The sequence below is a fragment of the Grampus griseus genome (genome assembly GCF_964374135.1).
Source record: "Grampus griseus genome assembly, chromosome: 20".
Classification (NCBI taxonomy): domain Eukaryota; kingdom Metazoa; phylum Chordata; class Mammalia; order Artiodactyla; family Delphinidae; genus Grampus; species Grampus griseus.
Window position 1 is genome coordinate 12866929 of NC_139014.1, and position 24272 is coordinate 12891200.

Genomic DNA, 24272 nt, shown 5'->3' on the forward strand with positions numbered 1-24272 from the left:
TGCCCAGGTCCCCTCCGTGTCCCCTCCGCAGGCAGGAAGCTGGGCAGTTGCAGGCTCACCTCCTTTGCCTCCCAGGCCTCAGTGGTCACCATCCTTTGCAGCCTGCTGTCTAGTGAGTTTTGTTCACTTTTAGTTCTTCCAGGTGGGAGTGAGATCTGGTCCCTGTCGTTACGTCTTTGCTGAGATGCTCAAATGCTCTTTTAACTGAATAACATCAAAGGGTTTCCCCTTTAATTTGCCGATGGTACATCACAGCATGTTTCTTATACCTACTGTCAGAGCAACTTGTGCATTCACGGGATACACCCCATGGTTGTGGGGTGTGATCCTTTTATACGTTGTATGACTGTGCTTACTAAATATTCTGTTTCAGATCTTAACCTATTTTCCTGGTTTGAAAATTTCAAAATAAAATGGTAGGAGAAAATAGTACCCCAAGTGTCAGGCTCACCTCCCGCAGCGGGGGGTCATGGGCACTCCAGCTGCTACTGCTGCTGGAGGGGAGTCTCGGGGTCCAGGAAAGGGGGTGCTGCTGTGCAGGAGACATGGGATCCGGGGAGCTGGAGAGAGCAGTGGGCCCCCGTGCATGCTGCCGAACACCACCGGTTGCAGATCAGTGTGGGTGTGAGGGGATGAGGCAGCCAAGGGTGACTGGGGGCTTCCTGGACTGGCCACTGGAAGGGGGCAGTTGTTCTCAGACAGGAAGGCTGGATGGAGTCGGTGTGGACCAGAGAGGCCTGGAGGTCCAGTTGGAAGGCTGTCCTAGCAGGTCAGGCTGCTGTAACAGAAATACCACAGCCCAGGCAGTTAAACACCAGAAACTCATTCCTCCCGATGCTGGAGGCTGAATGTCCGAGATCAGCACAGGGACGCGGTCTCGCTGTGTCTTCCCGTGGCAGAAAGACCACCTCTTGTGTCTCCTCTTTGCAGGGCACTGATCCCACTGTGGGTTCCATGTCATGTTCTAATCGCCTCCCAAGGCCCCACCTCCTAACACTCTCATGTTCCAGATTAGAGCTTCAACGTAGGAATCTCGGGGACACAAACATTCAGTTCATAGCAGAGATGTTTGGTTTAAGATGCTTGTTAGATCTCGTCCAGTGGAGATGGATCTTCCAGGCTGGAACTCGGTGGAATGTCCTCAGAAAATGGGTGGTATGTGGTCCCATGAGGCCACCAGGGGGTCAGGTGTAGACAGAAGCGCTGTGACAGAGCTGTAGGGGTGCCCCATCGTTAGGGAGACGGGGAGCAGAGGGGAAGCAGATCTACCAGGAAGAAGGTGAGGCGGAGGGGCAGTCACAGGGGTCGTCGATGATGTGTGCCGAGTGGTCACGTTGGCTGACGACAAGAGTGACCACGGCCTTCAGCGACCTGGTGGTCACTTGGTCCCTGACAGGCATTTCAGTGAGCTGTGGGGAGAAGCCGGTTGGATCAGGGAGGGGTGGGGTTGGCGGGCGGGCCGGCTGGGAGGACAGTGGTGCCACGTGGATGGCAGGTGGCAGGGGTGCCACTGGGGGGCTGGGTCTCCTTTAGCCTGAGAAGACGGGAGAGTCTCCCTGGGACCACTTCTGGTCAGGCGAGCTGCTGTCACAGGCTGACCCTGAAATGGCCACCATGGGCGGCTGCTTTCTGCCTGCCTGGGGCGGGAGGTCTGTCCTGCGCCCTCATGCGGGAGTCTGGTGAGATAAGGCTCTGCCCCCAGCCATATCCCAGGTCACCTGGCCAGTGGACGGGAAGAGGGAGCGTGGGGCCACTCAGACCACTGTACTTCAGCCCTCGTCGTATGGCCAGAATTGGCCTGGGGCTGCGGCTCCGCAGGAGAGGAGCATGTTCATCTCACGGGGACTCATGCTGGTCGTGGCTCCTCGGCCAAGCAGAGCTGGGGAGGACGCCTCCAGTCCCTCCCTGACCCTCCAAGGACCTGGACCTGGAAGTGAGTGAGTGGGGCCTGGCCACGATTCGGTCGTCCTCTTTTGATCTTGGGTTGAGCCTGGCGCTGACACGGCACACGTTGGCTGGGCTTGCAGCGGGGCTGAGTTCTGGGTGTTCCTGTTACGTCGAGGCCCCACCAGGGGTCAGCCTGCCCTCCTGTTGAGGGGCCGTGAGGCCGGGGAGGTGCCGTGGGGAAGGTGGTTTGTTGAGTACGCGAGACAGCGGGTGTCTGTCCCTGCTGCACTTGCAAAGGAGCCAGTTACAATGCCCTGGTGTTGACGTGCCCTGGTGCATGTCCCCAGGGGCGAGGCTTCTCCTCCTGGGGGTGGCCGCCATCATCAGATGTTCCCTGGAAGCCCACCTCTGGGTCCTGTGCTTTCCTTCCAGCCACCCCTTCTGTGTGAAGCTGCTCGCGCTTTGTAAGGAGGAGATCAAGAAGTCCAAAGACGTCCAGAAACTGAGGTCCAGCATCGCGGTGTGAGTTCCAAGTAACTCACTGAGGCGGTAAAGGGAGGGGCCGGCCCAGCAGCCGAGAGCGCGGGGTCGGGGGCATTCTGATGTCAGAGTGAGAGGCTGGTGGCCCTGGTCATGCCGACCGGTGTTCCTGGTGGAGCAGGTGGGCCCGGCCACAGCCTACCCACCCTTGGACCAGCCTCCCAGATGGGTGGGCGTCGGGTCAGGGAGTGTTGTCATAGAAAAAGCCCCGATTCCCTGACACTCTGGAGATCTGGATGCCCCCACCTGCGGGGAGAAAGTGGACGTGAACCCAGGGCTGCCTCCCCAGTGGAACAGCCCTGAGGCCTGGGGGTCACCATGGGCAGCACCTGGGGGGCCTCCCATCCCACGCAGACTGGCAGGCCCCCCAGTGAAGTGAAGGTGTGGGGTATCCAGGCAGCAGGCGCGGGCGGGGGTCAGCTCACCAGAGTGCGGGGTCCCCACAGGTTCTGTGGGCTGGTGCAGTTCCCCGGAGACGTGAGGAGGAAGGTCCTCCTGCAGCTCTTCCTCCTGCTCTGCCACCCTTTCCCCGTGGTGAGTGTCTGCAGCTCCAGGCCCCACTCGGGGCCGGCATCCTGGGCTGCACATTGGCGCCGGATCGGATGCTTCCTGGTGTTGGCACAAGCGGACCTTGATGGGGGGCGGGTCCTCATCAGGGTGGGCGGGGCATACTGTGCCTGTGGATGCGGCAGCTGCAGTGTGATGGTTGAGCCTGGCCCCTGGGGGCGAAGGGCCTGGGGCCAAATGTGCCCCTGGAGCCCCGGGGAGTGAGCCCAGGCGCCAGGGAAACACCCGACGCTGGCTGGGACCCCTGCCCCCTGGGAACGTGGCCGCAGGTGCTCCCAGGTGCCCTGCCACGGGGTGGGTGGGTGGGTGGGGAGTTTCAGCCCATTGGGGTCCTGCAGGCTCTGGCTCAGGGGCTCCTGGAAGGCGCCTACCCCACAGCCCCCACCCCAGGGTCGGGTTTCCCAGGAAGTCTCTTCTTTCCCTTTGGCAGAAGAAATGCTCTTCAGATAACTCAAATGTGACACCTTCTTTAACAGCTAAAGTAACTTTAACTGTCATCTAGCACAGCTGTTTTCAAAGTGGGGTCACTGGACGGCCCTCCCCCCACGATCAGAAATGCAGATTCTCAGGCCTTGACCTGCCAAACCAGGAGCTCTGGGGTTAGGCCTTGGGATTCCGAGAGCACCTGTTCCATGAAATAAGTCCCCCCCCTAGGGACAGCTAGAAAAGAAAGCAGGTGAGAGGACTTCTCTGATAAGGTGCAGGTTTTTAATGAAGGATTTCAGTAAGAATGATGCTCCTCCTGATAAGGGCCTCTGGGGGACCACAGGGGAACGGGGCGCCCCGGGCTGAGCGCATCTAATGGTCACTCATCGGTTGTGGCCACGGTCTCCTGAGCAGCGGTCCAAGGTCAGCTCCTCTTAACTGTCTGTCCGGCGAGCCTTTCCTGTTTTACTTGGACTCTGGGCCCCCGGGAGGTGCCTGGGCCCTGTCCCTGCTTCCGGGCAGAGTCCCGTCAGCTCTGCTCTCTGTCATGGGCCTTCCCCTCCCACCAACTTGCTCTGTCCCTCCAGATCCGGAAGAGCACAGCCAGCCAGGTGTATGAGATGGTGCTGACCTACGATGTGGTGGCTGCGGACATCCTAGATGAGGTCATGGCTGTGCTCAACTGCACGGCCTGGTGAGCATGGGCCCTTGCCCTCTTCCCGAGAGTGTGGCGGGTGCAGTGCCAAAGTGAGCGGGACGCCCAGAGCCTGTTTGTGGTCTCTCCCAAAACCCTCCAGAGCAAAGAGGGAAGACGGGCTCCAGCCCTCCGCCTCAGCTCTGGGTTTACGAGGAGGCAGTGGTGTCTGTAACCAATCTCTCCTCACCCACGTGTCCGCGTTTCTGTAGCACAGGCTCACTCCTTACACCCAAGAGGGGCTGGGCGGCCAGATGAGGGAGGAGGGGGATCTTCCTGGGGTGTTCAGGCTGGAAGATTTTCAAAGTGAAATTATTTTTTCCCAAATACAATTTTTGTAAGTGAAAAGGTGGGTTGTTCTGAGCACTGATTGGTTAGAGGCTGACTTCCTATTTCTCTGTGGTCGCTTTTCTGTTGATCACGTCACGGCTCTGGGTGCTGGTGGGCGCTGGTGCACCTGTTTCTGCGGTTTATTGGGGTTGAAGTCACTCGAGAATGGCAGCTCCTGCTCCCTGAACTGTGGTGTCAGAAATGCAGGGGAGTGTGTGGCGTGGCAGGCAGTTTCTCCCTCCTCGGGGACACGCCACGTGTGTCAGTTGTGGCCCCCTAGGAGCGGAAGGGTGTTGAGTGGCTGCAGCAGGAGCCCCCAGGCCCAGACTCGCTGCAGAGGAGAGCCGTCCACTGGCCTTTGTTCACTTTTGGTGGAAAAGGCCACATGTGGACACATTCAAAAATCAAACAGACGGAGGGAACCAGGAAGAATAAGTTGTCCTCCCTCCCACCCCAGACACCCACTTCCCTCCCAGACAGCCAGGGTCAGCCCTTGCTCCAGGTTGGGTCTCCAGGTTCGTTTTAGGCACAGTTTCCTGCCATCTCTGTTGGCTCCTCAACTCTGAGCTTGGGCGGCAGGTTTGAAAGAGGGGTGTTGAATGGGGGTGGAGGGGGCTGATGGGGAAGCAGGGGAAGGGGTAGCCCGTGAGCATGCGTCCAGCGGGCAACACCGAATGACGACAAACACGGGAGTGACGCTTGTCCCATTCCAGGCACTGTACACACTCACGTGCACACACACTCACAAACGTGCATATGCACATTCAGGCGCTCGCACTGCCCCTACAGGGTGACCACTCAGCCCCGTTTTGGACACAGGACCAAAGTTCAGAGGTTATTTAGGCAGCGGCCTTTTCAGGCACCAGTGATGAGGGTCCCCCAGGACTGGGTTCCGTCACTGGGGTCAGTGCATTCTGCTTACGCGGGAAAGGATGTACATAACCTACTCACATGCACTACCCTCAGAACAGTGATGTTCCTACAAGGGTTGAGCTCCGCACAGACCTCACATTGATGCAGCTTCCGTTCCTGGCCTGACGGCCCAGCTCCCCTGCTCGGACGTGAGCCACTGTGGCCTGAAGGACAGAAAAGGGCCTCTGGTTTTAGGGCTGTGTTAAGGTTTTCTAGGGAGATACTTGGCCTCGAGCAGGAGGGCATTCTGGTGAACATCTTGTGGGCGCCTCAGTGAAAATTCCAGAGCAGAAAACGTGGCCTCAGGAAATGTGGATGCCTCCGCTCTGTGAGCAGCTGGGACGGGACACATTTTTCTGTTACGTTGTCAGCTTTAAAAGCACGGAGGCACGTTCTGCATCACACTCTAGGACAGGGAAGGGAGCATGACATGAAACCACCAACACCCAGTGGGTCCCAGAGTTCCCCTGAGTTCCCCACGCCTGCCTTTCTCCTCTCACAGTTCAGGGCGGGGTTAACCTTCCAGAGGATTTAAAGATAACTCATTTTTTCTTATTATAAAAGAAAAACATGCCCAGTTTTCTTTATGGTATTGCTGAATTTAATTTTTGTTTTTAATGAAAGTTATAAGTAAACAGCTTTCAAAGTCAAATAAAACTTAAAACCCATGGGATAAAATCTGTGCCGCTGTCTTAGCATTTCCTGTCGCCCGCCCCTGGGTTGGGCTGTTTGGGGGCCGAGTGCCCCTCACGGGGCTCCCTGTTTTGTGGGGCTCGTCCTCTGCAGTTTCCCAAGAAAGGGCTCAGGAGCAAAGCCTTGTGCAGGTGTCCTGCCCGAGCTAGGCTCGCCGGGGTGTACGTTCTGGAGTGAGGCGTCCTTTTCCCCTGATTCCTACCTAATCTAAGGTGCCTTGGGTTTTCTGCACACCCGGTAGGAAGTGTAGTGAGAGTTACAGATCTTGGCAGGTTTAACTGCAGGACTGTTCCTGCGGCTGATGCTGCTCCCCTCTTCTCCTCCCCAGGGATGCAGAGCTCCCGGTCGTGAGAGCCCAGCGGAACCGCCTGTGTGACCTCCTGGGCGTGCCCAGACCTCAGCTCGTCCCCAAGGTAACCACCTGTCCCCTCAGGCCACATGGGGGACCTGGGGCCCCTTCTTTTTCTTTTTCTTACAATTTAAAATAGACGCTATTTTAAAATATTTTTCTAGCTTTTTCAATATTTATTAATCAATAGAATTTTTAATATAACATCTAAAGTGTTTACTAATCATTATCCAAACAGTAGACCAAACTGAGTATTTAAGTACTCCCACATCCTAGCTGCTATAAGTTTTTTAAAAATTTTTTTAATTTAATTTTTTAAATTGAAGTATAGTTGATTTACAGTGTTGTACCAATCTCTGCTGTACAGCAAAGTGACTCAATTATACACATACAGACATTCTTCTTTTCATATTCTTTTCCATTATGGTTTATCACAGGATATCGATTATAGTTCCCTGTGCTATACAGTAGGACCTTGTTGTTTATCCATCCTGTATGTAATGGTTTGCATCTCTAATCCCAACATCCCAGTTCTTCCCTCTCCCTTCCCACCCCACAACCACAAGACTGTTCTCTATGTCCGTGAGTCTGTTTCTGTTTTGTAGATAGGTTCATTTGTGCCATATTTTAGATTCCACATATAAGTGATATCATATGGTATTTGTTTTCCTCTTTGACTTACTTCACTTAGTATGATAATCTCTAGTTGCATCCGTGTTGCTGCAGATAGCATTATTTCGTTCTTTTTATGGCTGAGTAATATTCCATTGTATATAAACCACATCTTCTTTACCCATTCGTCTGTCACTGGACATTTTGCTTGTTTCCATGTCTTGGCTATTGTGAACAGTGCTGCTCTGAACACAGGGGTGCATGTATCTTTTTGAATTATAGTTTTGTCTGGGTATGTGCCCAGGAGTGGGATTGCTGGATCATATGGTAATTCTATTTTTAGTTTTCTGAGGAACCTCCACACTGTTTTCTATAGTGGCTGCACCAACTTACATTCCCACCAACAGTGTAAAAGGGTTCCCTTTTCTCCACACCCTCTCCAGCATTTGTTATTTGTAGACTTTTTAATGAAGGCCATTCTGACTGGTGTGAGGTGGTACCTCATTGTAGGTTTGATTTGCATTTCTCTAATAATTAGTGATGTTGAGCATTTTTTCATGTGCCTACTGGCCATCTGTATGTCTTCTTTGGAGAAATGTCTATTAAGATTTTCTGCCTATTTTTTGATTGGGTTTTTTGTTGTTGAGTTGTATGAGCCGTTTGTATTTTGGAGATTAAGCCCTTGTCTGTTGCATCATTTACAAATATTTTCTCCCATTCCATAGGTTGTCTTTTCAGTTTTTTTTTTATGGTTTCCTTTGCTGAGCAAAAGCTTGTAATTTGATTAGGTACCATTTGTTTATTTTTTTTTTATTTGTTGCCTTGGGAGACTGACCTAAGAAAACATTGGTACAATTTATGTCAGAGAATGTTTTGCCTATCCTCTCTTCTAGGAGTGTTACGGTGTCGTGTCTTATGTTTAAGTCTTTAAACCATTCTGAGTTTGTTTTTGTGTATGCTGTGAGGGTGTGCTCCAACTTCACTGATTTCCCCGGGGCCCCTTCTTTGTGAGGCCTCCAAATGCAGCTCCAACAAGCTCCTTCCTTGAATTCCAGGGTCTAGAACATTCCAGGCCATGCTGCCTGCCTCGCTTTCCATGTCACGGTCCACGTAGGGCTTTCAGGACCCCAGGGAGGCGGCCCTGGCAGGGCCGTGGGACGGGAGCAGAGCTGAGGCCTCCACTCTCCTCTCCCACCTGCCCCCAACCTCACCCTGCAAGCCAGACTGTGTGCCCATTGCCAGCTCCTCCCCGTGGGCTGAGCCTGGGGGCACCCCAAGCGATGGGGCAGTGTTTCTGCTGCTGCTCCCGCTTGCCCTGTCCCCCGCCCCGCCCCCGCCAGCACGCTCTCTCCGGCCAGGCACGTCTCACGTGTGTCCTGTGGAGCACGGCACCCAGGACCAGTCCTCTGCCGAGCGCCCTGGCCTCTCTCACCCTCAGAGCAGCATAGCAGCCTTCCGCCGTGTCGGTTGCCCCCAGGACACCCATCCCACTTGGGACTTTGTCACCTCCAGGGCCGCCCAGGGCCGGCTGGTGTCTGCTGAAGTTGCCGTCCTCCACGGCAAGTGTGGTGTGTGCGTTGTAGCTGCGGTTTTCTGAGCTCGAGGGCCACAAGCTGTTCTTGCAGGTTGTGGGAGACTTGAGACTTTTTGTGTTTTGTGTGTTCTTGGCAGAGAATCAGAATTCGGTCTGTCGTCAGTCTGTGGGTCCTGCAGGAGCTGGAGTGGGTCACAGCAACACGGACTGTGGTCCTGGCGAGTGGGCATGCCCTCCTCCTGTTCCCATCAGCTGTGTCCCTCTGGCCTTGGGTTTGAACCCTGGCTCTGGAGAGGCTGTTTCAGAGCTTCCTGTTGAGGAAGGACGTCCGGGCAGAAGTGCATGGCGGTTGTAGTGCGTGGTTCTAGGTCTCCACGCACCCAGCTGCCTGCCCTGAACACCCCCGACGTGAGCCTCAGGCTGCGGGGGTCACTGGTTCCCATTTCCGGTGGACTCACCTGGCAGAGGACTCACGGTGGGAAATGCTGACAAGCAGATTCCAAAGTGATGGGTGCTCCCTGGCAACGTGTGTGCTTAGCGCCACTGTGGCAGCTCCAGGATGTAGGCCCCCTGGTTTCCCTGGTGACGGGAGTGTGACCACCTTTTCTGAGATCTGAGCCATTCGGACATTGTCTTTCGTCATGTGTCAGATCTTTCATGTTCTCTCCGGGTTGTCCGTCTTTTTATACTTTGTCTTCAGGGACCTTGTTCTGGACGCACGTCCTGCCAATGTCCTCTCCTCCAGGGATGGCCTTCTTGTCCTTAGACCTAACGTGGTCCTGTTTGGGGTATCTTGATCTCCTCCAGGTTGACATTCTCTGTTTCTTTCTAAAAGCTTTACTGTTTTACCTTTTACGTTTGGACTCACGATCTAGCTGACCCAGCTCCCTTCTCGCTACGTCGTGTCGTCAGGCCACACATGTGGCTCTACTCTTGGACTGTCTGTTCTCTGGGTCTCTCTGTCCATCTGTGAGCCAGCGCAGCCTGTCCTACAGATACAGATGTAGGTCTCAGTCCTAGAGATGCAGGGTTTAGGTCTCACAGTGGGTCACAGTGCCCAGTTGTCTCAATCCTGTGGTCCTTTTTTCTCCATGATTGTCTTCTCTTCCTGGCCATTGGGTTCCCACCCCACCTGTAGAATCAACTTTTCAGTTTGTGCTTCAGGAGTTTGGCCAAGGTTGCCTGCAGCCTGAAGGTCGATTTGGTGAGAAGTCATGTCTCTGCTCTGAGTCTTCTGACCATGAACATGGTGTGTCCATGCATGGACCCCCTCAGTGTTTTATGGTTTTTGGAGCAGAGATGTTGCACATCTTTCTGTAATTGTCCCACGGTTCTTGGATATTCTTTTTTTTTTTTTCATTTTTGTTTCTCTTTGCCTCTCAGTTTGGGAAGTTTCTGTTGACCTGTCTTCAAGTTCACTGATTGTTTCCTTGGCCACATCTGGTCTTAGGACAAGCCCGTCCGAGGCATCCGTTTCAGTTACAGTGTTTGTGGTCTCCAGCGCTTCCACCGCTGCTTACATTGTCTGTCCCTGCGTGGTGCCACTTTGTCCACTAGGGTCCTTGGCATATTAATCACAGCTGTTTCAAATTCCTGGTCTGATAGTTCCAACGTCTCTGCCATTTCTGAGTCTGGTTCTTACATTTGCACTGTCTCTTCAGACTGCTTTTTCTTGCCTCTTGTTGTATTTTGTACTTTTTTGTTGAAGGCAGCCTTGTTGGGGGAACAGGAGCTAAGTAACCAGAGCACAGGGTGTTTGCTGCAGCAGCAGGTCCCAGGCAGAGCCCCTCCCGGTTCTTGTTCTCATCCTCAGGGAAACCACAGGAGGGGCTGAAGTCCCTTTGTCTCGTGTTATAGAGCCACAGCGCAGTTTTTGATCAGTGTTTATGTAGTTTATCTTTTTTAATCATTTCACTTTCAATTTCTGTGTTCCTACATTTAAATGTGTTTCTTATGAACAGTAGATAGGCCTCATCTCTTTTTAATCCAGTTTAACCGTTTTTGGTAATTGGAGTGTTTTGTCCACTTACATTTAATGTGTGAGTTTGGATTTGCTGGGTTCGTTTGCCATCTTTCCATTTTCTGTTCAACCCTGTTTGTTTCTTTGCTCCTTTCTTGTCTTTGTTTGGATTGGTTAACGACTTTTTTTTTTTTTTTTGCGGTACGCGGGCCTCTCACTGTTGTGGCCTCTCCCATTGTGGAGCACAGGCTCCAGACGCGCAGGCTCAGCGGCCATGGCTCACGGGCCCAGCCGCTCCGCGGCATGTGGGATCTTCCTGGACCGAGGCACGAACCCGCGTCCACTGCATCGGCAGGCGGACCCTCAACCACTGTGCCACCAGGGAAGCCCGGTTAACGACATTTTTACCATTTCACTTCCCTTTCTGTTAACTTGCTGCAGTTTTCCTGCTGTTTGTTAGTGACTGCCCATCAGGACAGCATTCCTTCCCCACGTACGGCAGTCAGGACGGGCGGCACCGGGCGGAGGGCTCTGGCTGCGGTGCCCTTCCTTCCCAGGGCCCAGATGGTCATGGCCTGCCTTCCGTTCAGCCGCCTCTCTCTTCATTGTCCTTCAGTTCTTCACTGTGCTCTTAACTCTCTGTTCTCCTTGTGGCTAAGTTATTTCTGAGGTGATGTCTTTTTCCCCCTTTCCTCCCCCCCGATCATGCTGTACTAGTGTCTGCCTTGCCTGGCCCTTCTCTGGGGCCCCTGCAGGACCCCCTCAGATGCGGGCTGAGGGCAGCTCTGGTCGGCCCCCAGGTGACACTGTAGGTGACAGGGATGGCAGGCCAAGTGTCAACCCTCCCCTCTCCTTGTGTGACGGCCACACACAACACTGGCTTCCTAAGGAAACGTGCTTTCTACATTAGGAAAATATCGCACAGATGGATGAAGTTGGGGGAACAGTATAGTCACCCTCCCCACCTGCTTGCTGCCCAGAGGTTATGTTGGCAACGGGGCTCCTGGCACGTTCGGGGAAGCGGCACAGATGCAGTTTCCTGCAGGAAGCGTGACCCAGGGAGGGCTGGGGAGACGGTGCTGACCGGCCTGACGCTGTCATGTGTCCTCCGCAGCCCAGTGTCCGCTGAGGCCAGTCCGGGAAGCTGAGTCCTTGCCTCTGCCTGCCTGGGAGGAGGAGCCCGGGCATGGTCGGCATGGAAGACCTGGACGGACGGCGGCGGTCTGGCTGGTGCGTGTGAGGGACCTGGAGTTCGTCACCTGGAGGTGGCATTTCCTTCCATGCATCCTGTGCCACAGTGACCTGGGCTGTTGGTGCATTTGTCCTATCTCTAACCTGTGTCTTACTTATAAAATCACGTGCTGAGCAGCTCTGTATCTGCCTGTGCCTGACACTGGTGCCGGTGGGGGAGCTGGAACCAGAGGGGGTTGTAGCCTCCTGCACCGAGACCCGCTGGGAGGGGTGGCCCCGGGGGGAACAGGCCGGTTGCAGCCTCCCGTGTGCTGTCCTGTCGCCACGTCCACCATGGCCTTGTTGGGCTTGCTCGTAGCCGCTCACAAGCTCTGAGTGACTCACGTTACATGTCAGATGCTGCAGGGGCAGAGAAGGTGCCATGCCTCGGGGTGGGGGTGGGTGCCGTTGAGCGCCGCCTCCGGGTCTCTCTTGCAGCGCGGGTGGGGGCTGTCTTCCTTCCTCACCCCATTCTAGTGCCCAGCGCGCACGGCGGTCGCACGCACGTCACCTGCCCTCGTGCAGTTTCATTCAGTCAGAAAGAGCCAACCGGTGTTCTCAGAATCCCACCAGGACCAGTTCAGCCACACAGGGGACTTGTGACAGCAGCTCAAACCCTCAACGGAAGCAGGGCACGGTCAGTGGCTTCATAGATCTGCCGACATGTGGCCTCCAGGAAGTGGTTCTCTGGTGATGGGAGAAGAACCACATTGTCTGAACCTTTTTTTTCATTTGTCCAGAATGGGGTACACACTCAGGGTTTCTGAAGCAAAGACAGGCTGCTTTTGTCCACATGGGCTGGCACTCATGCTGGCCTGTCCAGGGGCCAGTGAGGCCGATGTGTGTAAAGGTTCCCCACTTGAGCACCTGCATGGCCAGTCTCAGTGCTGAGGGGTCAGGCCACCTCCTGCGGGAGCCTTTGTGTGGCAGGCTCCTGGTCCATCCCCACCCTTCCACCTGCTGCTTCACGGGTTGAGGTCTGGATGCAGGACAGATGTGGACGGGCAAGTAGAACATCTGAGGTGAAGTCGTCCAGCCACGGGCCCAGGACAGTGTTCCTGCACCTGGGCCACGGGACAGACTGCCTCTCCTGGGATGTGCGCGCCCACGGGTCCACGGCTGGAGGCCACGGTAGGTGTTGTTGGTACAATCCTGAGACGTGTTTTCCTGCTGCCTTTGCTAAGTGAGTTTCTCCTGCTCCAGTTGAGCCAGTGGACATGCCGGGATCGCTGACCTTCCCTGAGAGTGGAAGCCCGTGTTAGTCTTGCGTGAGGTTTTAACTTTAATTTCATTTAAGCCTTAAAACATGTCTCCTCTTGAAAATAAGTAGAGAGTTTTCCATTTTCAATGGAAGAACAGCCAGAGGCCCCATAGCTGGTGGACGTTGTCACGTGGTCCTGCAGGGTGGCGACAGGAGGCCCCACTTGTATCGCTGCAGCAGGCAGGGTCCACAGAGCAGCACCTAGACCTTGGCTGAGAAAACCAAACAAGGAGCTTTTGAGAAGGAATAAAATGAAACATTTTTAGCATAATTTTTAAAAAACACCAAGATTCCAGAGACATGGTCTCTGAGACGTGGAGACAGGCCAGTTTACCACATTGATGATACTGTGTCATGAAGCAATTCTTCTTCCGTTGCTGGTCTACCTTTGCAACCCGAGGAAAACCAACAAAGCCGGCAGTGTCCAGCTGCCCCTGCACACCTTCGGCCATGTCAGATCCTACTGGTCAGCACCTGTTCTCATCAGGCACCTGGTGGCTGGGAACCTCCTCCTTCATTTGGAGCCCATCTGGGTCCAGGTGACAGCTTTGTGGGGAGTCGCCCCTCATGACTGACGACGTGGCCAGAAGCAGACAACAGCAGAGGTGGACATCGTGGAAAGCAGTGGTCTGAAGCAATTCGGGGTGGGTGGACAGTGCTGGGCTGCCACCTGGTAGAGGGAGTGGTCAGGAGACACCCCCCCAGGGGCAGAGAAGGGCACCTGTGGCCCCAGTGGGAGTGAGGTGGGTGGGTCTGAAGAGCCGCAAGGAGCCTCGTGCCTGAAACAGGATATGTGAGGGCAGCGGTGTGGCCGTGAGCACATGGCCATGTCCCAGACACAGAGTGAACCATCCCAGTGAGCAGGTCCCTGGCGTCCCCAGGATCCATGTCTGCTGAGCCCTGGAGGCTGACTGGGAAGTGTGGATGTGACAGCATAAGGCCCAGGGCCAAATCTCGTAGCAGACCCCACATACAGCTGGGGCCCTAAATAGCTGTACCCTCAGCAGCAAGGAGAGTGAGAAGTAGGTCCCCACAGGAGCACATCTGTCTTGGTCTCTGCCCAGTGCTAGTGGAGAGGAATGTGATCACAATGGCCCCCAACCAGTGGTGCTGACAGACACTGGGCAGAGGAGGCAAACAAAACCCTCTCTGGAAGGACGCAGGCTGAGCCCTACAGAGAGAAGAACATAAGCTCACATCCCCAAATTGCACAAAATGCACAAAGAGACAAGGCACCATTAGCAAGACCTTAATAAAATCAGACCCCAAAAGACACAAAATATAAAATGAATTCAGTTTTGAAAAGGGTTAGAAATTATCAAGAGGAAATTAGGGGGGAAAAGGCTCAATGGATGAATTAAACAACCACCTAGACATGGCTGAAGAGAGAATTGGGAAACTGGAAGATCTGAAGGAGTTTTATCCAAAAAAACAACTGGCAAATATGAAAACAAAGTCAAGAGACACCAGAGAACCTGCCCTGTGTGCAGCTGGGGTCTCGGGAGACGGTGCCACATACTTGGTGATAGAAGCAAGATCCCAAACAGGACAAGCTCACGTCTGGACACGTTGCAGCAGAACTGCTGGGAGACTGGGTGGTCCGGGCAGCTGCCCCTCTTGGATGGCAACAGTGGACTTAACACTGGAATGAGATCCTCATCGAGCTGAGAGAAAACCATTCGCCTCGGCTGGACTGAAGCTAGTACAGCTGTCATTCAGGGAAGAACAAAATAGGTCGTTACAGATAAAACAAACCTCCTTAATGCCACTGATGGTTTCCAATCTTGACACTGTTGACATTTGAGGTCGAATAATTCTTAGTTGTGGGGACCGTCCTGTGTGTTGCAGAATGTTTAGCAACAACCTAGATGCCAGTAGCAAACCCCCTTCCCAGTTGTGATGACAGAAGTATCTTCAGGCAGATTCTGGGGGCAGATTCTAGTGGATAAAGCTTAGGGATCATTTTCCTGCTGCCAGGTGAATGCAGGTGCAAAAGACGATGTTGGGCAGAGAAAACTATAAACAACGACCATGTAACAAAAAGAATAACGGCTAATATGTAGATTTTTAAAAGCACGTAGAATTTCTTTTTAACGGACAATAGTAGCATACAGTATAAAAATAAACGTGCATTTTTAGAAGGTCCTGTAGCCAGAGCACTGATCCTCTTGCCTCTGACCAACACCTCGTGTGCTTTGGGAAGGGTCTTCCGAGACTCTGCATGCAGAGACCCTGATGCTTTTAAATCACCAAGGCGGGGAATTCTGACTCAGACATGACTCCACAATGAGGCCACTCCTGATTGTTCAAGCCCCCTGACCCTACTCGGACCCAGGAGTTACCGCCTTGTTCACATGAAGTTAGGGCAGGGCTCCCATCAGTGGGAATCATCACTCAACTCCAGCATTAATGGCACCAATGATTCAACACGTCAATGATTTGTTCTTGGATCAAGGAGACAGGCCCCCGGGGGTAGCAGCCGTGCGTCACCTTTAGGGAAAAGCCATTGGCCTCCTGGGACCGAGAGACCAGATGCACAAAGGGACAATTCCAGATCGTGTCCCAACATAGAACTGTGTAGCCACTGGTCCCCAATGGCCAGGACATGGTCACAACTGCCAGCTTCCCCAGTTCTAGCCATACATCCAACTTAGGACCAATCGGAGAAGGAGACTCACTCCCCTGACCGCTCACGCCCACGGCCCCCCGCCAGGCACAGCGGGGGCCTCCCCTTCCGCCCGCAGGTCTCTGCTGCGCTTGGTGAGGGGTCAGCTCCCCACCAGACAAGCCGTGAGCACGCAGCCCCTGTCCCCAGGGTGGGCCTTGTCTAGTTCCATGTCTCTCACACATGCGGCCCCCCACATGGATGGAGCCAGCCACCCACCCAGACACGGACCAGACTTTCCACAGTGGCCAGAGCTGGGAACGAGGCAGGCGTTGGGGAGCCGTGCAGTGACTAGAACGTCTGCCACAGACACGGGGGAGGCTCTCTGGGGAGGGTGCATTGTGCGGCCACGCCCTCTGCTCCATGTCTCCGTCTGTGGTATCTGTACACACGTGTGGACACGTGTCAGAGATACACGGTGGGTGTGGACAACACCCCTCAGGCTTGTGCTCACGGCTGTGTGCTTTACCACACGTAAACCACACCCGATAAGAACACTAAGACGCGCCCTCCTGGTGAAGGGGATTTGAGGGGCATCTGGGTGCCACCCTCCACCGGGCACGTTCCCCACTGGGGGCCACGAGGCCATCCTTCCCTCCTTGCTCTCGACCCTGGGCTGCGGCTGCTGGGGGCCTCGTACATACCTGGGAGCAGCTGCCATGGGTCTGTCAGCTGAAGTGAAGGAAATCCCGGCCCTCCTGCAGGTGCAGTGACCTCAGATTGTCTTCAAATGCGCCCCCTGTGAGGTCCTGGGGGAGGAGCGACAGGTCTGGCTCTATCCAGGCCTCCCCTGGCCTGCACTGGGGACCCCAAGAGCCTCCCTTGGGGGCCTGGGGTTTGGGGTTGCCTGTGGCCACCTGTTAGGTGGTCCACTATGAACTTCGGCTCCACTGCTAAAAGGAGAGGGTCCAGAAGGAGAAAAGTGCCGGAAGGGAACCTGTTGGCAGTTGGCCACAATGTCCCATAGGTCACCAGGGAGGCTGGGGGCAGGGGGTCCTCTGAGGTGCCTCCACCAGCCTGGCCTCGGCCCCTCCCCGCACGAGGCAGCTGGCCCCCCGCGGGGACTCGGGGGAGGAGGTGAGGCTCATGGGCAGTCCCTTCCGCTCATTTCTTGGTCCAAGGCAGAGCCAGCTTCCCCTGTCCTGACTGGTCCTGGGGTCTCCATGGTGGCCCCCTTGCCCCACCCCCATGGCCTCTGCAGGGCCACAGGTGGGAGGCAGCCCTGGGGACAGAAACTGTGACCCAACAGCCAGCTCCCGCCTCCTGCTCCGTACCCACCCCCACGGCCGAGACAGGAGGCAGTCCCTGCCCACGTCTTCCCTGTACCCTTGTTGGTGCGGGACTTGGGGGTGGGTCCCCAAACTCTTCAGCTGGGCCCGTGCACTGGTGCTGCTTCGGCCGCCCTCCTGTGCGGGGCCACGGCGGGGTTTCAGGAAACATCTGCAGGCTCCTGTCCCTTGTCCCAGCGCCACCTGCCAGGTCCCCTTCTGCCTCCATAACCAACAAAGCGCGGGCCTCTCTGCCAGGACGTGGGAGGGGCTGCCTGACCACCACACTTCTTCCTGTTGGGTGTCATCCGTCTGTCCTTGGGCCCAACACAGGGAATCACCCTTGTCCTGGGCTGTTTCTGCTCCTCTTACTGCTGTTACCTGGGCTTTGCTAGAAGTATTTAAATGAAAACCATTCTACCTGGAAAACACCTGAAATTTCCACATTCTGTCCTCTACCTGCTGTCTGTTCTTAGCCCCCGTTTTCTCCTCCCATTCTCTCTCTGCTTCCAAGTTTTCAAAGGAAATACACGTGGGTTCAGGGCCAGCCCAGCCACAGACCTGGGCTTGTAAAGGGGCCACCGGGAAGGTACTCATGTGTCCATGAGTGGACACACCCCCTTAAGAGAATTAAAAAGGTCAGACGTGAAACCAACAAGGACTAGAACCCAGAGGGTACAGAGGACTCCTCGGGTCAGGAGAAGACACACAATCCCGTGGACAAGAAGCTGATCAGAAACATCAGGACACAGGAAATCCACACGCCTGACAGATGCGGGAAAGGTCTTGGCCTCAGCAGGGATCAGATGGAAATGAACCCCACAGTCCAGTCGTGAGGCCTAGAGGGACCCCTCCCTCCCTGCCTCTGGGCGTGTCCCCTGGCCTGGCCTCCTGGGCGTTGTCTAGCGAAGCAGAAGACATGGCTACCCCACGACCCGTGAAGAGCGTCAGGACCCTCCATGAGAAGCTCTGGTGTGATGCCCACGGCTGGGTCCCGAAGCGCCAACGGGAAGAGGAAAGCAGGCCTCAAGCATGACGTGGAGGAGACCGGACCCCCAGAAACACAGCCAACTCTCACATGGCCCGCAGACATGCACTCTGCACCAAACGGATTAGCGGAGCAAGTACAGAATCGGGCGGCGCTGGGGGAGGGCACGTCGCCCGTTAAACTGTGCAGCCGGTTCTGGAACAGAGGCCGCAGAGTTTTCTTAAAGGGCAGATGGTTAGCATTTACGGCTTTGTGGCCATACGTCCTCTGTGTTCTAGTAAAACTTCATTTACAGAAGCAGCTGGTGGGCCACACTTAGGCCATTTTCCGAAGGTGTTAAGAATTCAATAAAGTTTATTCAAACAAGAAAAACGTGAGAAAAGTTCTAAAAAGAATAATGAAGGAAGACTATCCTTACTCATGGTGAACATCATAAGCTATAGTCAGTAATGGTCCATGACAGATGCGTAGAAAAAGGCCAAGACTCCAGAAACAGCGCCAAATCCACATGCATACCCAACACACACAGATGCCATTTCCTGACTGGAGAAGATGAGGGTTTCTCACCAAATGATGTTAGGACCACTGAGGACCCAAACAGAAAGAAGAAAGTCTGGATCCCTATGATAACCTTTATAACAAAATAAATTCCAGTTGTACCAAAAATATAAGGAAAAAACAGGAGTCTGAGGACCAGACTTGGATAATGTTTTTTTAAATATCACAGTGAGAAGTGATTGTCTTAGAATGAATAAAACCCCCAAAAGCCATAAAAGGAAAAATTAATTTGATTATATCCAAATAACAAACTTCTAAACGGCAAAAGATATAAATTCAGTTAAATGACACAGAAAAATCTGCACCATCACAGACAGTGGTTTGTTTCTGTTACTGTATAAAGAAAACTACTGAGACCAATAGAGAAATGGGCCAATGACAAGGGTAAGGTACCAAAAGGGAAATAAAGATGAATACGAATACATGAAGAGATGCCCTCCTTACTCACAATATGACGTTGCCAACTGGAACCATAAACTTAATTGCTTTTCACCTGTGGTTTGCAAAGGTGAAAGGTTTGGTCACAGCACTGGAGAAGGGTCATGGTGGGGGCAGGGTGTGTGAACTGGCTCAGCCTCCAGGGACAGAATGGCTGGTCTCACGACCGATGGTGGACACATTCTTTGACCAGCACCTTTCAGACATTTATCCCATATGTGTAGCCACTTGAGCAAAATTATGCACATATAAAGATATCCACGGCAGCATTATTCCTAACGGTGAACAGTAAAACTGGCCTAAAGGTACATCGATAAGTAACTGGATAATAAATGTATGAAACACCCATATAATCGCGTGGGATGCAGATGTTTTTTAAGTGAGGTACATGAATCCCTCAGAAGCTCCTGCAGCCAGCGATGAAGGTGTTCCTGCGAGCAGAACGGACCCTGGACCTGAGCCTCGGGAAACACGTTAAACCACAAGCCGGTTTCGTCAACAAACAGATTGTAAGAAAGCGAGGGAGACAAAGGTCACACTGGGTCTGCATTCCAACAGGCAAGTATGAAAAGATAGAACATGTCTACAAGGCAGTTAGAGAGATTTCAACACTGATGGGATATCTGGAAATTTGGGGTGACATAGTGGTATTATGGTAGTTTTTTTAGCTTTTAATCTTTTCAGGAAACAATAATGAAGAAATGAGGCTAGAATTTGCCTCGCTCCCAGGTTGGGGGAGTTGGGGCTTGGGGCTGGCTTCTTTGCTTTGGCTGAAACGTACTGGAAAGTTTCCTTCATAAAAAGATAACAAAGTTGGGTGGCACCAGCGGATTTATATGGAATTAACTCCAAGATATACTATTATGTGAAAAAAGCGAAATAAAGAAGTATGTATAACATGCTGCTGTTTGTTAAAAAGAAAAATCACATACACCTTTGTGTTTCTACCTCTAGACCCTCTAAGGAAACAAAGTGGGTGACAGGGATGGGTTCCTTCCCACCCAAAGTCTGCTCTCTGGGAAGGGTTTGCATGGGTGGGGGTGTTCCCTCCGTGGCAACTTCGGGTCCCTGAGAAGTAGACCCTTAAGAGAGCCTATCTCTGAAAAGCTAGGTATCATTTGTGTAGAATTAAAACTTTCATTTTACAATGGCTCCTTGCAGCCCCATAATCATTCATCCAATTTCCCTGGCAACTTGAACATTGTTTGTCTTGGCCTCTCAGGAAACTGCTTTCAAACCAGGAAACCCAAAGCCAGGTGGGTCTGTCCCTGTGGCAGGCAGGCCCCAGATGGCCACGAGCCTGCCTCATTGCACCCACATCCCGTGGAACCCCCTTCCCTGGTATGTCACTTCTGTGATTAGGTCACACGTTAGTGTGACGTATGTCTTGCTACTGACCCTGCCCCTTGCTAGCTTTCACAGAATAAGCTGCCATGGGTGGCGGGCCCGCAGAGCAAACAGCCGGCAAAGCACTGAGGCCCTCGGCCAACACCCTGGAGATCTGACTCCTGCCAAGGACCATGAGAGCTTGGAAGCAGGTCTGCCCCAGGCGAGCCTCTTGATGAGACATCATCACCGGCAGACACCACCACGCTCACCTGAAGCTGAAAGCCACCTGTGGTGCCTGGACTTATGACCCACAGAAACGTGAGGAAGTAAACGTGCTGTTTGAGGCTAAGTTTGTAGTTTGTTATTTAGTGACAGTTAAATAATGCAGGTTCAAGCTGGCAAGCAGTCAAACAGAAGAAAACCTCAAGGTGACACGTTGGGACTGGAGCCACCCGGCTGCCTGGCCCTGGGACACTCAGTGTACAGCCACCTGCAAAAGCACAAAGCTGGCCCCTACCTGACCCCACACACAAACAGCAACTCAAAATGGGTCCAAGACCTACATGAAGGAGCTGAAACCATAAAACCCTTAAGAAAAAAGCACAGGGGTAAATCTTCATGACTCTAGATTGGGTGGTGGTTTCTTAGCCTTGACACCCAAAACAGAAATCAAATTACAAATAGATAAAATGGACTTTGTCAAAGTTAAGCACTTTTTGTGCATCAAAGGACACCGTCAAGAGAATGAAAAGACAGCCCACAAGATGGGAGAAAATATTTGCCAATGCATCCAGTTGGGGACTTGAGTCTAGAAATATAGAGAACTCTGAGGACTCAACAAAAAGACAAACAGCCCGATTAGAAAATGGGTGAAGGACCTGAACAGACACTTCTCCACAGGAGGCAGACACGTGGCTAACAGATGCTCCACGTCCTCCGTTGTCAGGGAGACGCAAACGGAAACCGCCGTGAGAGCCGCTCATCCACCAGGATGGCCTTGACGAACAAACATGTCACGAGGTGGGCAAGGATACGAGAAACTGGAACCTTTGGGCAGCGGGGGGTGGGGGGGCATAAGTCACCCTAAGACCAGTGATTCCACCCCAGCTCTGCGTCCGAGAGAACTGAAAACACGTCCACATGGAAATCTGACCTGAATTTTCACACGGCCTCATTCAAACTGACAAAGCCTGTTGTGCCCATGAGATTCTGTTCTGGTCCAAGTGTTCAGCTCACCTGTGGCCATGCAAAGTCTCCACCAACTGAGCAGAGGAAACCACACCTCTACTGCCTCACAGTTTCTGTGGGGCTGGAGCTCAGGGCTGGGCCTGGCCATGCAGGGACCAGCTGGGACCCTGAGGCCACTCCTGGCGCCAGGCTCCTGGGGTCAGCCTGTTCTCACGCCCGTTTTCCCAACAGTTGGGTGACTTCTCCAAAGTGGCAACTCAAGCGAGGGGCAGAATCAGGACATCCAGCCTGTTCTCCGGTCCTGCATGGGACCCCACCTGACCAACACGCTACAACGCCCGCTGTCCCCCGTGTCTGAGCTCGGGCCCCATGGGAGCACAGCCTCAGGGAGGTGACGTTCCCCATCAGGATGCACTGGCCTGGTGGGGCCCCTGTGCAGGCGCCTGGGCCACACGGCAAACCGCAATTAGAAGCTGTGAGTAACACCAGTCAGTGCAGAGGGGGGTCTGGGATCTTAAAAACACCCACCAACAGAGGGCTCCCCCCTTCTCTGGCACCCTCCACATACACGTGGAGCCACCTTTGCTATGAACGTGCGTAGGGGCCGCAGGCTCCCTGAGCCCAAGGCTTGGTGAGAGTCTGCACCTGATGTGAGGTGAGGGGCATGTTCTGCTTGGTTCCCCACTGCTGTTGGCGAACGCTGGCAAATGAACATGCACCTGCTTCCCTTCCGCTAAAGCCACTGCCTCCAGGAAGGCCTCTGGCCTGGCACCCTGTTTACCAAGGTTTCAACCTCAGAGGTTGGAAACTGCTGGAAGCAGTGGCGTGTGTCCCCAACTATGCGTCATCCCACGTCCCCAGTGGCACAGCACAGGGACCTGCTCACCCATCCACTACTGTCCCCTCTTGACCCTTTGGGGCAGCCCCGCCCCACATGAGCCAACCTGGGCCCTGTAGTCCTGGTGGATTAAGGACACTTTATACTTGCATTTGTGATAATCTTTCTGACCACGGGGAGGAATTTCCAAAACAGGAGGACACTAAAAGTGTTCATCACAAGAGAAAAATTGATAAATGTACTGTGTTAAAAATAAGCTTTTCACGGGACTTCCCTGGTGGTCCAGCGGGTAAGACTCCACTCTCCCAATGCAGGGGGCCTAGTCGGGGAACTAGATCCCACAGGCATGCTGCACCTAAGAGTTCGCATGCCGCACCTAAAAGATCCCACATGCCGCAACCACGACCCAGCGCTGCATGCATGCGTGCATGCATAAATAAATAAAATTAAGCTTTTCTGGGAAGAACCTGTGAAAAGACAAGTCACAACTGGGAGAAAACATCTAAACACTAGTCGACCAAGGGCCGACTCAATGCAGAGCTCCCAGAAACCAAGGAGAAGAGATGGACAGGCCAGCAGGGCGGGGGTGAGGGCCTCAAAATCAGGAGAACGTCCCCATCACCAGAGCCCACCAGCAGGCTTCGTGGTGGGAACTTGCACACCAGGAAACAGGACCCACTCAGGGAAGGAGGGAGTTCAAGCACACGGGCTTCTCTGCAGGACCCCAGCGTTGGGCCCAGAGCCAAGAAACGAGCACCTGTCCTGCGTGGCCGCAAATAGGGAGAAAAGGCAAGGGGTTGATGGAGAAAACCGCTGGGACGGCAGTCACCTGGCAGGGATTGGGGGGATGCAGGGCCGGCGCAGGTGCTTCTGGGCGGCCTTGTCCCCTACAGCTCTCATGGGAAATGCAACCTGCCTCGTGGGGCACCATCGCCGCCACCTCCCCCAACACCCCGGGCCTGGCTGGAGGTGGCCCTGTTGTCTCCTGTCCCTGCCCCCATGCGGATCACTCTCCTGGCCCCCCAGAGCGGCAGTCATCACCTCCCGTCCTAGCCCGCAGCTTCCTGGTGGACACAACATACCACCTCCTGACCCTGGGGCTGTCCCAGCCACACATGCCCCAGCCTGACACTCACCAGCTTCACGCAGATGACAAAGGGTGGCTGTGCGGCTCGGAAGTGCAGGACCGGGACCCGGGGCTTGGGCCTTTCCTGAGAGGAGAGAAGAGCCACAGGCTGCTCCACCTTGCTCCCCAGTCCCCCACCTCTGCCCTGCTCACAGCTCGATGCCCTCAGACAGGCGCCCAGGCCACAGCCAGACCCAGGGCTGGACCTGGTCTCCAGCACCTCCACCCAGCCACCTATGGCTGCCACAGGACTAACCTGAGGTGGGCAGCGGACAGACCCAAGCCTGCAAGGAGCACCTTCCAGCAGGGACAGGGGCAGGTGGGGACAGGCACGGGTGCCCTCTGGGGTCCTGGAGACCCCAGGAGCCTGAGGGCTGCATCTGCCAGGCCTGGCAGCTGTCTGGGCCCAGATGGCCTTTCCCAAGGAGGAAGGTTCTGGGCAGTGTCTACTCCAAAGGCCCAGGACGGCACCCCAGAGTGCAGTGTGGGCGGCTGCTGTGCGTGACCATGGGGCTCGGTGGGGAGGGAGCGCACCTGAGAGTCCTCGTAGCAGTAGAAGCCCTTCTTGATCTTGTTCTCGTCCACATCGCAGAAGGCGACCACCTGGGGAGGACCCAGGACGTCAGCCTCAGGGGCAGTGGGGGCAGTGTTGCTGGATGGGGGAGGGGTGGGACAAGGGGTGGGCCCCACCTTGCACCGTGACCCTGCCGTCAGGCTGCGGTAGAGCCGGCGGCCCTGCCGGCCCGCATTCCAGATGGTGAAGGTTGCCCAGTGGGGCAGGGCCCACTCTTCCAGGAAGCGGACGCGGTGGGTCCAGATGGTGGTCCTGTGGGGGATGGGGGTTTGGGGGTCGTGACCCAGGAGGGCAGGGCCTCCAAG

The 24272-nt window shown here is 54.4% G+C and overlaps 2 protein-coding genes across 6 annotated transcripts in view; one reads left to right on the forward strand and one right to left on the reverse strand.

Moving 5' to 3' along the window:
* The window catches only part of TBCD (tubulin folding cofactor D), a 177164-nt gene extending 165288 nt beyond the window's left edge, over positions 1 to 11876 (forward strand). For 2 of the 3 annotated variants that reach the window (XM_082679819.1, XM_082679821.1), the window contains 5 exons: positions 2320 to 2409; positions 2874 to 2961; positions 4008 to 4114; positions 6378 to 6462; positions 11624 to 11876. In XM_082679819.1, the coding sequence (XP_082535945.1) occupies positions 2320 to 2409; positions 2874 to 2961; positions 4008 to 4114; positions 6378 to 6462; positions 11624 to 11869 (616 nt within the window). In that variant the 3' untranslated portion in view covers positions 11870 to 11876. Of the gene's footprint in view, positions 1 to 2319; positions 2410 to 2873; positions 2962 to 4007; positions 4115 to 6377; positions 6463 to 11618 lie in introns of all 3 variants that reach the window. The other variant, XM_082679820.1, reaches the window with a different exon arrangement.
* Positions 11877 to 14593: 2717 nt separating this feature from the next.
* B3GNTL1 (UDP-GlcNAc:betaGal beta-1,3-N-acetylglucosaminyltransferase like 1) overlaps positions 14594 to 24272 on the reverse strand; it is a 115957-nt gene continuing 106278 nt past the window's right edge. For 2 of the 3 annotated variants that reach the window (XM_082679822.1, XM_082679824.1), the window contains 5 exons: positions 24084 to 24219; positions 23928 to 23996; positions 23404 to 23478; positions 16305 to 16409; positions 14594 to 14703 (listed from right to left, as the gene is read on the reverse strand). In XM_082679822.1, coding sequence (XP_082535948.1) covers positions 16329 to 16409; positions 23404 to 23478; positions 23928 to 23996; positions 24084 to 24219 — 361 coding nt within the window. In that variant the 3' untranslated portion in view covers positions 14594 to 14703; positions 16305 to 16328. Of the gene's footprint in view, positions 14704 to 16304; positions 16410 to 23403; positions 23479 to 23927; positions 23997 to 24083; positions 24220 to 24272 lie in introns of those variants that run through there. The other variant, XM_082679823.1, reaches the window with a different exon arrangement.